The sequence below is a fragment of the Festucalex cinctus genome, chromosome 16, assembly GCF_051991245.1.
Source record: "Festucalex cinctus isolate MCC-2025b chromosome 16, RoL_Fcin_1.0, whole genome shotgun sequence".
NCBI classification, from domain to species: domain Eukaryota; kingdom Metazoa; phylum Chordata; class Actinopteri; order Syngnathiformes; family Syngnathidae; genus Festucalex; species Festucalex cinctus.
In genome coordinates this window covers 13892501-13905991 of record NC_135426.1, presented here as the reverse complement: position 1 = coordinate 13905991, position 13491 = coordinate 13892501, and the positions used below count along the sequence as shown (strand labels likewise).

Here is a 13491-nt window from a genome sequence, read left to right as displayed (position 1 = left end):
AAGGAGTGTGTTGTTGTTCTGGACGGTGCCAAAAAAAAAAGTGCTAAACGGAGCCCGTTCTTTGAAGAACGTGCGTGTCGTTGAAGTGCGTGTTCACCGCACGCATGATTCACGCTGTCACTTTCTCCAAGTGAGGCTGCCAATAACGGCGCGTGCCTCGACTCGGAAACGCCGCGTGCGCTTCCGACCGATCTAAGAGTGGCAGCCCGACGGACCGGCAACGACCTTCACACACCTCGCCGCTCAAGGTCCCACAGTGTAGCCTCCGCCCAGCCCTGTCAATCAGCATCAGCCCGGTGACTGTAATTATGCCATTTAAATGGACTACTCGTTTAGCACCGGCTACAATAATCAACTCTTGAGATTGGTGATTTGACGAGTCGGAAATGTAGAAACTTTTGAGTTCACTTTTATGTCGTCATTTGAAGAGAAGTTCATTGAAATTCATTTAAAATGAATGAAGCTCTGTTGGCTCCATCCTAAAAAAAGAAAAAAACAGCTGTGGCCACACAAACACAGTGAGTCTATAAACTGCCCTCAGTGAGCTCTGAGCTTGATGGCTATCGTGACCTGGACCTAGTCTATTACATTGCAGGTTAGATACAGATCAGGCTCAATACTCCCTTCATTTTCCCTGCGGTATCTTCAAGGAGATCTACATTACACCTGCTGGGAGACTATCTGCCAGGGCTCGCTTAATTTAATTCTCAGTATGCATCTACCTGACTTCGAAAATAGGAGAAATTTGGGCAACCAGACCAAATGGACCATGAGTGAAAAGCATCTGCAATCCCAAAGTGTGGAAACAGCAGCAATTTAGATTTTTTTTTTTTTTTTTTTTTTTTTTTAAACAAGCAATGCCCAGCTTGTTAATTCCAAAAATAGCTTCTGGGCAACTGTTAGCGACGCACATGAACACCTCAGAGTCTGCTGACTCCGTACCACAATGAATGGGCAGCAAATTGGAAACAACTATACATTTATTTGACTAAATACACCCACGGGCCACTTCTTTCCATCTAATGAGCTTTGATATCACAAAATATGATTCCCTTATTCAGGTACATAAGCATGTTAGCAACAACTTACTGCAATCTGCCACGACAATAATAAAAAAATAATACCTACAATCTACTTTACATGCTTTTTTTTTTTTTTTTTTTTTTTTAGAAGGGAACTGTTGGCAATTGAATCTAATCTGTTGCCTGCCCAGCATGTGGCGTTGGAAGAGCTCTTCCAGACGGCGAGATAGAGATCAACGGTGACGGTGGCCTGGGGTTCGTCCTTGCATCAGCGGTGAAGGACAGCCGCGGATTTAAGGAGACTTGACATTGATTTTTCTGGCCCCGGTACGTGACGGCTGACGTGACGGCCTGTGATCATTAACGGCTGGCTACTTTTTTCAAAACGCCCGAGAGAAGCAGGAGAATATGCAAAGTAGAAAATATTTCAGTAATTTGCTAACGCGTCAAATAGGTTTATTGATTTTTCTCCCCCCACTTTTTTTGGTCCATCCACATGGGAGCAAACTATATTAATCGTAGAAACAAGGTGATCAATATAAATGGCTGGCTAGGCAATGTTCGATGAATAGCTGGTTCTCTGTATAACCGATTTGTATTTGCATGCGTCCTTTGTCCAAGTTACCTGCCTGAAATGAGTCCCATACATGGTGGATACAGACTACCAGTAAGCACTTTGGATCAATAAAGTCCTAATGTGTGATTTCACATTCATCTAGTACTTTCTATTATCTGGCTGTTGACAAGATTACGGCTGAAATAAATAGCCAGCAAAGACTTTTATGAATTACCGTATTTTCCGCACTATAAGGCGCACCTAAAAGCCTTCAATTTTTTCAAAAGCTGACCATGCGCCTTATAATCCAGTACGCCTTATATATGGATCAATACTGAGCGCTGTCAAGACGCTATCGGTGACCCTGCACGATCGGTGACGCGCATGCGCAGAAGATCCTGCCATCTTGGATCGCTCGCTAATACTAATACTTTACCTCAGAGAAAATAATAAAACAGCTCTTCATTCATTTTGGGAGTGAATGGAGTTGTCAGAAAGCTGGTTTGTAATCTATTAATAAAGTTTGACTGACCTATCTGACTGTTTTGTTGACATTCCCTTTAGCGCAGCACCATCTAATGGATGCATAACGTAACCCCAGCCTCTGCTTTAGCGACTTTATATGGAAAAAGTTTGAAAATATGTCATTCATTGAAGGTGCGCCTTACAATGCGGTGCGCCTTATAGTACGGAAAATACGGTACATTAGTTGTAGAATGTATGGGATGTTATGGGACGGCCAGCTAGGTTGAAGGATGAACTTTTGAGTTTGAAGGGTAAATTCAATGCAGGGCCCGTCAATTTACTAGCATAAAGATACAAGACTATTGGACGAGGAAATACGGTCAAGTGCTTGGCGACATTATACATCCAGCAGGTCCTTTTAGCATGCTGTCGGGCTGATTCAGTGCTTGTGTTTTCACGTCTCGGGGAACGTCTGCGTGAATGAGGCTCGAGTTTGAAGGGTTGGAGTTAAAGCAAAGTGATCTTTGCCCACATGAATCATGCACTGCAATAATAGAAGAGAGGACGCTTTTTTTTTTTTTTCTTCTCCCACAGCAGCAAAGGTCAGAACACTCACTGACTCCTGCTCTTGTTCGCTCCTTTTGATTTTATGAACTCGGCTTTGACACTTCCCTTTTTCTTTTCCTGCGGACAATTTTGACTGAGCGTCCGGTGGCGTAGAAAGGTCAACAAATGAGGAGAGCAAATCTGAGAGGGGAAGACAGTCCTCACTTGGAGGCCGGCAGCACAGAAAGGTCAACAGAAGGAGAGAACCATGAGGGAAGTGTAGCCAATGGGACTCGAGCATGGTGTTTAAAAAAAAGAAAAAAAGAAGTGTATTGAAAGTCAGCTGCAAATGATGTAAACATGTCTGACAAACAGCGAGCTGTAGTGCATGATGAATGAACGCTGTGAGTGGACTGAACACAGTTATCAGAAACATCACAACAGCAGACGTGTTTTCTTCTCAAATCCAGCAGCTACTACGTGAGAACTTGAACGAGAGCCCTTTAAATTCACAGGATTGCCAAACAATAGGAATGTCAGCAGAGTGGTGATGAAAAACTCTGCACATTCGACACAAACACTTTCACCTTGAAGTGTCGGTGAATGACCAGCAAACGCATTCCCAATGAAACTGTTGCTTTTTTTTGATGATAGCAGAAGAGTGTTACCTTCAGGGTGAAGTCATCGGGGTCAATGTTGGTCAGGGGTGAAGGTCCAGGACGTTAGCCATAGGACGGGACAAGGGGTGGGACACACATTGGTGGTCACAGTGGAAAAACACAATGGCATGGGCACAAGGGAGAGGGCGGAGGAGTGAGATGTGGAGAGCATTTAGGGAAGATGTTCCAAAGGGTTGAAAAATGGGAGGATTGAAATGGTACAGAGGAAAGGTCAGAAAAGGGTAAGAAAAAGAAAATCTGTTCAAAGGGCTGAGGGCAAGGAGTCAAATCCTCGGGAGTCAAATAAAGAAGAAAAAGAGAACCCAAACAAAAAGGAATGAACCCATACCTTGGTCGTTTAACGTCAGGTGCGCCAGACCTTGAAAGGGAACAAATAGACAAAAAGAACAGAAAGAGGAAGAAAAAGAAGGTCATAAAAGGCACGGGAAGAACAAAAGCATTGTCACAACGTTGGACTGCAGTTTGTGACAGACATCCTGGGGCAGACTTGGATGTCAGAGTTCAAACCAAAACAGAAAAAAGAACAGAGACAGCTCGAAAGAGAGAAAGAGAGAGAGAGAAAGAGAGAGAGTTAGAGAGAGAGAATACCAACAAAAAACAAGCAAACACTTTTTGAGTGAAGTGTGTGAAGGGTTTTGAAAAAAAAAGAAGCATTTTTTTATTTGGCGCAACGCCCGAAGGCTGTTGCTCTCACAAATGCTTTTTTTTTTTCCTTCTGGAGTACTTATGGAACACAGAACTGTTTGGCAGAAAAGGTTTCAGCTAGATGCGCTCTTGCTGTACTCAAATGGTTGGAAAAGAAAACCAACATGGCGCTCCGCAAGGTCTCACACAGAGAAGGTCGGATGTGTTATCTGGAGAAGTCAAAGATTAGTCCAACACAGATAATAGCCGCAGTCGAAAACACTGACTTGGCCGACCGTCGGCAGCGCATCTCACGAGGACTGCGAGATAACAGGCAACGTTCGAGTCCGTAAAGCTCAAAATGCCAAACTAATTCAAACCTTCCCAAAATACGAGCCAGGAAACACCTTCAGTTTTCTGTAGAGTAAAAACAACCGCGAACAAGCAAAAAGATGGAGCGCTTCAACCTACCACCGGTTGTTGTTCATGATAGCCTTAAAAATGACCTTTTCTCAACATGGAGACTGCAGTCTAAAAGCAAATACTGAATATTTTAATAGCCATGTCGTGGACGAAGAAAAAAACAAACAAACTACCCTAGGCAGGAAAAAGCCTGTCCTGAGGATTCAATTGTTGGAATCTTAAATCTGACAAAAGCAAACAACTTCCCAAACAAAGCAATTGGATTTGACTTCAGGCGGGACATACTTTCAAGAGTCGCTCGGGCAAGTCAACACCATTCAAGTGAACCTGTCTCGACTCAATCGATAAATAAGACTTATAGCTCATTGGAGGGTCGGCCTTCCTCTTCCTACCGTTGCCAAAGGAGCCAAAATGCCTGAGAAATGTAATCCGAGACTGTCAAGAAGATTCAACCACCAAACGTTTGCCTTGTTTTGGACTGTCTGGTGCTTGGCGACTGACACCAAACAAACGAGATCCATCACACCCGCAGAAGTTAAGCCTCATATCACAGTTATTGTAGTTTCTAAAACCCTCTTCCCAAACAGAATAAATACACCGACGGGGTGTTTTCTTTATCTGACCGCCGTCCGGTTTTCTGTTGGCCCTTTACAAGGACTCCAATCATAGTCACTCCACCACCCTCTGTTTTTGTTCCCTTACTCATAATCCATTAAGTAGATAAGGAAAAGTCTCCTGCGACGAAACAGAGGCCGTTTCACTGCATACCAAACTGGAGACATTTTCCAACGCAGGCAGGGAAGCAATAAGAGCGGGACAAGGAAAATATGACAGGGGAAATAAGATGTGCATTGGGGGGGAAACTACAGTAGGTTGTTAAATAGCATCTATGAGGAAGATGTTCTTCAATGACCTTGCCAGGCATTAATGCATCAAAATGTCCCCCAAACATGAAGACGTGATGATGAGCCACACAAACGCACACCAGATGCTGAAGGCGGCGGCGGCGACGCTCGCTCGCATCGATCCATTGCTTCCACCCCTCATGCTCCCTTTCCATCCTCTATCAGATGGACACATGGACCACGTCCGCGGCGTGTTTACTTCCCCAACCCCCCCGTGGTGATGGGACGGCATGTTAAATAGCAGCATCCTCTCAGGGCTCTTTGCAGCATATGGCCGCCACACTTTACATACTGGCGCTTAATCTTCCTCTTTATGCCCAAATGGTAGGATGACACACCAGCGGGGAAACATTCATGATGCATTTCAGCATTCAAAGTGTGGCCAAAAGGCGAGCAATGGCAAGAGCCAGTTTGTAAAAGTCGCGTAGAATAACACAAGAAGGGGAAAAGGAAAGGTTGCTGCACCCTTGGCGTGTGTTATAAAAGGAAACGGCATCTACAAATCAGTGGCTCTTACTCAGCTCGGGCACAGTTAAAGTTTCATAGTGTAATCATTGCCATTGCCATGTCTCGCGTAACCCAAAGGTGCTAGCAGGGCTCGCACGCCGTTTGTAAGACATTTGTTGAAACATGCTTCTGATTGAAAGTGAATACAAATTCCTCTCAGCAGGCTCATTTATATTGCATATAGTGTCTTTTCACAGCTTAAGTAATATGGAGACGGCTCGAATTTAAAGTGCTGTAATAATTCAAAAGGATGAGATAGTGAGAGGTGAAATATTGAGAGTTATAGAATCGTGTTAAAGGGCTCTGTGGCTCTCGCTCTTTTCAATTATTAACAGAGTGTGCCCACTTTTGAAAGTTACATGCTATACTTCAGAGCGCCTCACATTTGCCAACACACTTTATTGGTAAATATACATATCATGTACGTTCTTTAGGAGCCAACAGAATTATTGGGCTACACAAGAGCATTCTTGGAAGGACTGTGTGATGAAGCTATGTAGCGGTTTCTGATATGTGAAACAATAAATAAATGTACTCTATTTAAAGTGGGACCAAATAAACTCAGTTGTAGAGTAATATTTACACTTGGAAGAAAGTAAAGTAAAGAATTGAAAAAAATAAATAAAAGTCACTCAAGGGTTGAGCAATGAAGTCACGACCTTTAGCTTGGGAGACAGCTGAGCTATCCCTTCGCCACGCAGCTCCTGCTGTGTATTAGTTAGGGATGCACGATAATGCTATTTTCAACCGATACAGATAAACCAATAATTTTGAAGTGCCGATGTCTATAACCGATAAGTAAGCCGATAATTGTTTGCAAAATTAATTTGAATTCAAATATGCTTTTGAGTCCTACTATAAGTCTAACAAATACATTGAAACATTGTATAAACTTTTCACAATGTTTCAATGTATGTAAAGCACCATGAAGCTGAATTTTATTGATATGAGGCACAACCACAACAGATGGACCAACGTGGCATGTCTATAATTATTGCTGGATTTCTTTAGTATCTGGTTTATCTGTATGAAATCAAATTGCCGATAATTATCGGCAGATTTCTCTATTATCTGGTTTATCTGTTTGACGTCAAATTGGCCGATAATTGCCGATAATTATCGGCCACCGATATTATTGTGCATCCCTAGTGTTAGTATATCGCTCGTGTCAGTTGAAATCTTCACAACTCCAAAAGACCAAAGACAATGTTTTTGGTCTCATCTTGGATATAAGCAAACAGTAGGAGGGGCATAGCTCAGGTGGTAGTGTGGCAGTCTACCAAGCTGAAGGTCGTGAGTTTGTTCCTCAATTCTTGAGTGACTTTTGTTTTTTAAAATTCTTTATTATGCTCTCTTCCAAGTGTAAATATTACTCTAAAACTAAGTCTATTTGACCCCACTCTAAATGGAGTCAAATTTACGCTACAGAATTTACTGTGTATCTCAATATACTGTATTTCAAGCAGTGCAAACTAATGAGTATGAAAAACATGAATTATTAAATTAATGCCTAATAACTGCAGATTAAAATGTAGAAGTTCAAATGTGTGTCATGAGCTGGAGGTTGGATCCCAAAGCACAGACACAAATAAGATTTTATCTATTTATTCACATAACTTGACTAGACGAGAAACAACGAGAGTTGCACAGAGGAACAGTGGTAACAGAAGTAATAATCCGACAAAGACACACACTTCTCAGGAAGCTTATATAGACAAGGAATCGATCTGATTGGTTGTAGCTAGACATTTGGGTAACAGGACTGACATGGAATTATCTGATTGGCTGTTGACTAGGTAAAGGAATTAAAGATTATTGACATCACATAGCCCTTGACATCACGTAACATCATATAGCCTAAAACCAGTTGAAGCTAGATGCTAGTTACATCAGTTCAAAACAGACAATTGACCTCACGGTCATGATCCCCACTCTAACAGGTCATGAACTCAAACTTAACCCTGGCGTGACCCCAGACATAACAATGTGCCTTTGAATAGCATTAGATTGTGCATGTAAATACTGAAGACATTTTTGCAAATGTGTTTTAGAGGTCATTAGGTGTGTATATTGTGCGCCCTTTATTATAAAGAATATTTTGTTTTTTTTATGAATATCGGCAGTCTTTGTGTTTACATGCAGTTCTAAAAGCATGCTTCCTACTTGATTCGGTGTAAACACGCATTGTATTTTCTGTGTGTTTTCCCTGAAATTCCAAGGGGAACTATTGACCCCTCCCCCTGGAAAGACACTTAAGCCTGCGCGAGCGAGTCATTAAATCTTTATGGTCACTTTCCACTTTACACAGCAGCAACAGCCATCATCTGTCAGGAGTGATGCACTAAGTTGTTTGGAGACCCTCTCGACATATGCGCCACTGTATTTAAAGCTTCCATTAGACAGCGCCGCGCTGTGTAATTAAGAATGCATACGGCAACAAAAACATATGACAGATCAATCCAAAACACTCAAAATGTCCAAGTGGGAGGTATGTCATTGGTGTTTTTTTTTGTTTTTTTTTTTAAATGACTTGGAATTAACATGTCAATGTTTGGCGTTGAGGTTGCGACCCAAAACAAGAGCGAGCATCTCATCTGCTCCCACACATCTAATTAACTGCGCAATGCTGAGTGAATCATTTTGACGCACACATTTTGTTCATTAAAACACAGCTAATATGTCATGGGATCCGTCTGGAAAAATAAACCTCATCACCCGGAGACTGGCGAGGGGGGGAAGAGAAGCGAGCAGCTGCCTCTCGTGTCGTAATGAAGCAGTTCATAAATAAATAGGACCTCCATATGTCGAGCCAGAGAGCGAGGACTAATTTCAGGTTTTAGCCGCTGGAAGCTAACACACCACGGGGATATTGATGATATCGTCACTTAGGGTAATTTACGGCAGGGAGACGGGAGATTCTCAGTGGAACTAACGGGTTAGCAGATGCTGGGAAATAAAGCGCATGGATGTCACCAGCACCAGCGTGCGTTTTTCCAGTCAGCGTTGTCAGTTTTTGGCCTGGAGAAGCCACAGTTTATCTTGCAGAAACCAATAAGTTCTCCCTCTGACCTCTATTTTCCTTTCATTTATGAGGTCGCAACTAATCATCGTTTCCCAAGTGAGATCTCGCCAATATGACCCACCTGCACTTCCCTCTCTCCCGTTCCTAATTTTCCACGAGCGGCAGCGCAGATGCAGCCCACGAGCGGTCCGGCCGCCCTTTTCTGCACAGGCAATTTCATGGACTGAATGCCTCTGATTGCCACTTTTGGAATGGCGCTCATTAGAGAGCGGAGAGTGGGCAACAAAACGCATCCTTCCAGCGTCCATTTTCTGTTTTCGCCTCCTTTGCTCCCTGGAAGCGGTAATTGTGGTGTCAGACGTGATGGAGAGGCTGACAGAGTCGTTAGCGGGGAGGACGTTCTTCACACTTTAAATACAAAAGCAATCAATGCATTTCAACTCTATATGAGCACCAAGGAGGCGACCTCCATTTTGTGGGCGCTTGACGCCTTGGTATAGGACTTGAATAGTACTACAACACGGCATTATATCCACGCTAAATATTTAAACAAAGGATGTGGTGTCATTGCTCTTGAATTTTGGCATCATGGAAGGTTTCAGTCTCACGCACCTATGCAGCAAAAGCCCGGCACTCCTCTGAGCCGTGGAAGCTCCAATCAGAGAGACACATTAGTGCACAACAAATCCTCGCCTTGAGCCGCTGCTGATGTTTCATGTTTCATTTTGACAACTCTCTCCCCTCCCTCAGCCAGCGTTTAGTGGCTCGAGTCGCGTTCCCCTCCGCTAGCAGTGACTAAAATCACGTCGAATTTCCTGGAAATGCGGCCTGCCGTGAGCCCTTTCGGCTCTTTGTTTATTTATTTATTTGATGTCGGGGGTGGCACGCGGCGGGTAACGACGACAATGTCCCGTAATGGAAAATTAATGTCTTCCAGCGGGGAAAATGCACTCAAGTTTGCTGAGCCGAGCGAACGCCAGGAGATCTCCATGTCTGCTGGAGGTTCACTGTGACTGACTCTTTGTGACTTTGGAAGTGTTTATTTTTCATTTATTTTGAAATTAAATTTGTTAATATCTGACCGGCTAGACCGTAATCGGCTGATATTTTGCATTTTATGCAAAATCGGTCATCAAACTCTCAGTTCTTGTGCTTTGGAGTTGGATTGTGGGTGCATATTAAACATCCATAAGACAGAAAAGACCATACGTAAAAAGTGTTTTTTGTATTGATTTTTTGGGTTACGTTGCCAGTTTGGGTTTGTTAATTTGTATGTTGTTTCTAGGACTTGTGATATATATATTTTTTTTTTCTGATTCCATGCATCTTATTTCTGTTTTTTGATTTTTTTTTTGTTTGCTTTTGAGTACATTCCTTCCTCCCCGTTTCCCTGCATTTGGATCCTCAATCCGACCACACTCAAAAACATAACATTTAATGCCAAGTGCTAAAATGTATTACAGTATTAAAAGACCGACACTGCTTGTAGCACCTGTATTGTAATAATTTCCTGAAAAAATGTAAATGTAATAAAATTTGCACTTAACTCAATCAAAAATGTCCCACAGCTCAATAATGTTTGTAATATTATTATTTGCTCCCAAAAACGTATAAATACGTTCTACTTTAAATGTTTTTTGTATCCCAAAGACGTATTTATACTTTTTCTTTTTTTTTTCTTTTTTTTTTAAATGCTAGAGCATATGTTAGGCTTTGATGCAGCCTCAACTGCAAAGAACGGTTGCAGAAATGGGAATTATTACACAAGCGGTTTGCAGAGAGATCAACCAGGGTCATGTTGAAAAAAAAAAGCTCAATTACTCACAATTCCAAATAGCTTTGTGAAAAATTATTAAACTTAGCTATATTCTAATGCTAATTGCTGCAAGATGGAAACATAGAATTTTTTATTTTTTTTCCTGGTGAAAGAAGAGACTTTAATCTTTTTTTTGGTAGGCTCCATGTTTTTATAGCAATAGAACACAATATTCAAAATTCAGTAAAACAGCCAGGAGTAAAGGGGATTGCTTCTGTGAAAATGGCTGGGAGTGAATGCATTAATGTAACACCTTATTATTATATTACATATATCATATCATATCATATCCCAGAAGTCTTTGCGAAAAAGTAGTTCCAATCAAGTGGGTGGAGCTTATTTTCATTAACTCTGCAGAGTTGGTTAAACACTAAATAAATCAGAGTTAAAAATGCACATTGGGGGCAGATTCTCAAAAATCAAAATGTAGAATTTTGTACTGAAAATAAACATATGGTACATATTACATTATCTGTCAAGCTTTACATGAAAAAAGACCCATCCGAAAATGAAATGAATCCCTAATAATGAAGGGTATTACATTATCAGTAAAAAAAAAAAATAAAAAATAAAATTACAATATGAGTAATCAGTTTTTATTACAGTAATGGTGATATTATTACATTATTGGGGTTTATTACAGTTTTGATGGGGTTAAGTGCAAATTTTATTACATTTTCAAGTAATTCTAACATTATAATAGGGTGCTACAGCCACCTTACAGACGACAGTTTACAATTGTGCATGAAAATGAAGGTGACGTCTAACAGCCCTAACAGAGCCAAAATTCAGGAGCCAAAATTACATTATACAGGTAAAATCATTAATTCATTCATCATTTAAATGGCTATTTTATTTATACTGAAGTATACAGAAGCAAAACTTCAGTTATGCCAGGATCATGGCGCACCATGTCCACATTTCAAATAGTTGATTATTATCAAATCTCACTTGGGCAATTTGGGTTATTAGCTGCCAATCGCAAAACGCCTCCCTGTTGGCTTCTATTTGTTCAGCTTCCCTAATTAGTTTAGAGAGATGAGCACAAAAAGGAGCAAAAAAAATAAATAAATAAATCCTGTGCATATATTCAAACAAACGGGGCCCTGAATTGCAGCCAGCGGCGGCAAAGCAGAGACGAGCGTGAGCTGATCACAAGAAAATTAAACGGCACTGAACCTTGTAAACAAATATTCCGACACCGCTCGACACAATGGCGGAGACGTCTGGTGCCGCTGTTGTGTGAAATAGGCCAGCTCTGTGCAGAATGGCTTTTCACGTATGACGGGAGCAGAGGAAAAGCAGCGCTGGGAGAAAAGCCGCCGACAAATCCACACTGTCTGTTTGTGTGTGGCTAACAATGAAAAATGCTGGTTCCGAAAAAAGCTCTGAAAAGGTTTAAAGTTCCAAATGCAGCGAGCTGTGTACATGGATAGACAACCTGTGCACGACTTGACTACACTATAGCACCAAGCTGACCCTTGTTGGCACGACAACAGGACGACGAGCGCCTATGTGGAGACTCTGGCAACTTTTATTGGGATGATTTACGAAGAATTAATACATTGTTACTGGTTGAGCACAATTTGAAGCATTTAAATAGTTCTTCAGTTGGATACCAATACAAGTACTCAACTGATACAGATACCAAGTACTGATACCACTAGAACTTTGGATACATAAAATCCCCCCCCAAAAAAAGACCAATATATCTAAATATATAATTTTTCTTAAAATTGGATCTTTATGGGAATTTTAAATTCTTTTAATTTCTAGCTCGTGATCATAAAACAACCACAAGAGAGCAAGCAATCGTCACAAGTACTGACCTTGAACTAAGGTCGGGAATCAGTACTCATCCATCCCTACTTTTAACTCATTTGCTCCCAAAAATGTTTTGTCTTATAAAACCAAAGACGTATTTATATGTGTTTTGTTTCTTTTATGCTAGAGCATGCAGAAGGCTTTGATGCAGCTTCTCTGCAAATAACGGTTGCAGAAATTGTAGTTATTACACAAACGGCCAGCAGGTGGCAGCAGAGCAAAGGACATCAACCAAGGCCATGTTGAAAAAAAGCTCAATTACTCACAATTCCAAACACATTTGTGAAAAACGACGAAACTTAGCTATATTCTAATGCTAATTGCTGCAAAATGGAAACAGATAGAAACATACTTTTTTTTCCTGATGAAAGAACATACTTTTATCTTTCTTTTGATCGGTTCCATGTTTTTATAGCAATAGAACACAATATTCTGTGGGCCTTGCAAAATCAGCCAAAATCCAGAAGTTTTCCCACACGCATTGCTGAACTCACTTTGTTTGTTTTCCTCCAAACTTAAAATACAAACTATGTTTTGGGCCTATTTTTGTCTAACATAATGAAATACAGATGTAGATAGTAAATGCAGTTGTCAGTGAAGTAAGAAATTTGCTTCAAAATGTCTCCAGTAGCTTAATGCTAACACATAATGGATAACGCCATACACATGCTAATGATTAGCATCACTAGCAACACATGAAGACAGCCAATATCACAATACTTAGCCATATGTCCGTTAAAAATAAAAATATTTTTTTTTTTGTATCTTATTGAGTTTCGTACTCTGTAATGATGTGGACACCAGTCAGTAATAGTGAATACACTGCAAAATGTACGTTTGCTGTCACGCTAGGAGGATTGCTTAATAAGAAAGGGTGGGCCACGCTCGACGAAACTGCTGCCCATCTGTCACAACTTCATCAGATCATATCAAGCGTGATGCTTTCAGCCCCATGACAGCTCTTTAAGGAAACCGCTCCATCTGGTGTTTCCTTTCTTGCATCCTTCACAGGTTTCTCCCCATCAAAGCCATTATTTTACCTTACCGATCACCAATCCCACCCTCCTCCACCACCTCTGCTGTATCTGGCAGGAGATGAGA

General features: G+C 41.2%; 1 protein-coding gene across 4 annotated transcripts in view; it reads right to left on the bottom strand.

The window, feature by feature from the left end:
• LOC144003105 (neurexin-2-like) overlaps positions 1–13491 on the bottom strand; it is a 392228-nt gene that overhangs the window by 243780 nt on the left and 134957 nt on the right. For all 4 annotated transcript variants that reach the window (XM_077498936.1, XM_077498934.1, XM_077498935.1 and 1 more), the window contains one exon: positions 3598–3627. In XM_077498936.1, coding sequence (XP_077355062.1) covers positions 3598–3627 — 30 coding nt within the window. The remainder of the gene's footprint in view (positions 1–3597; positions 3628–13491) is intronic.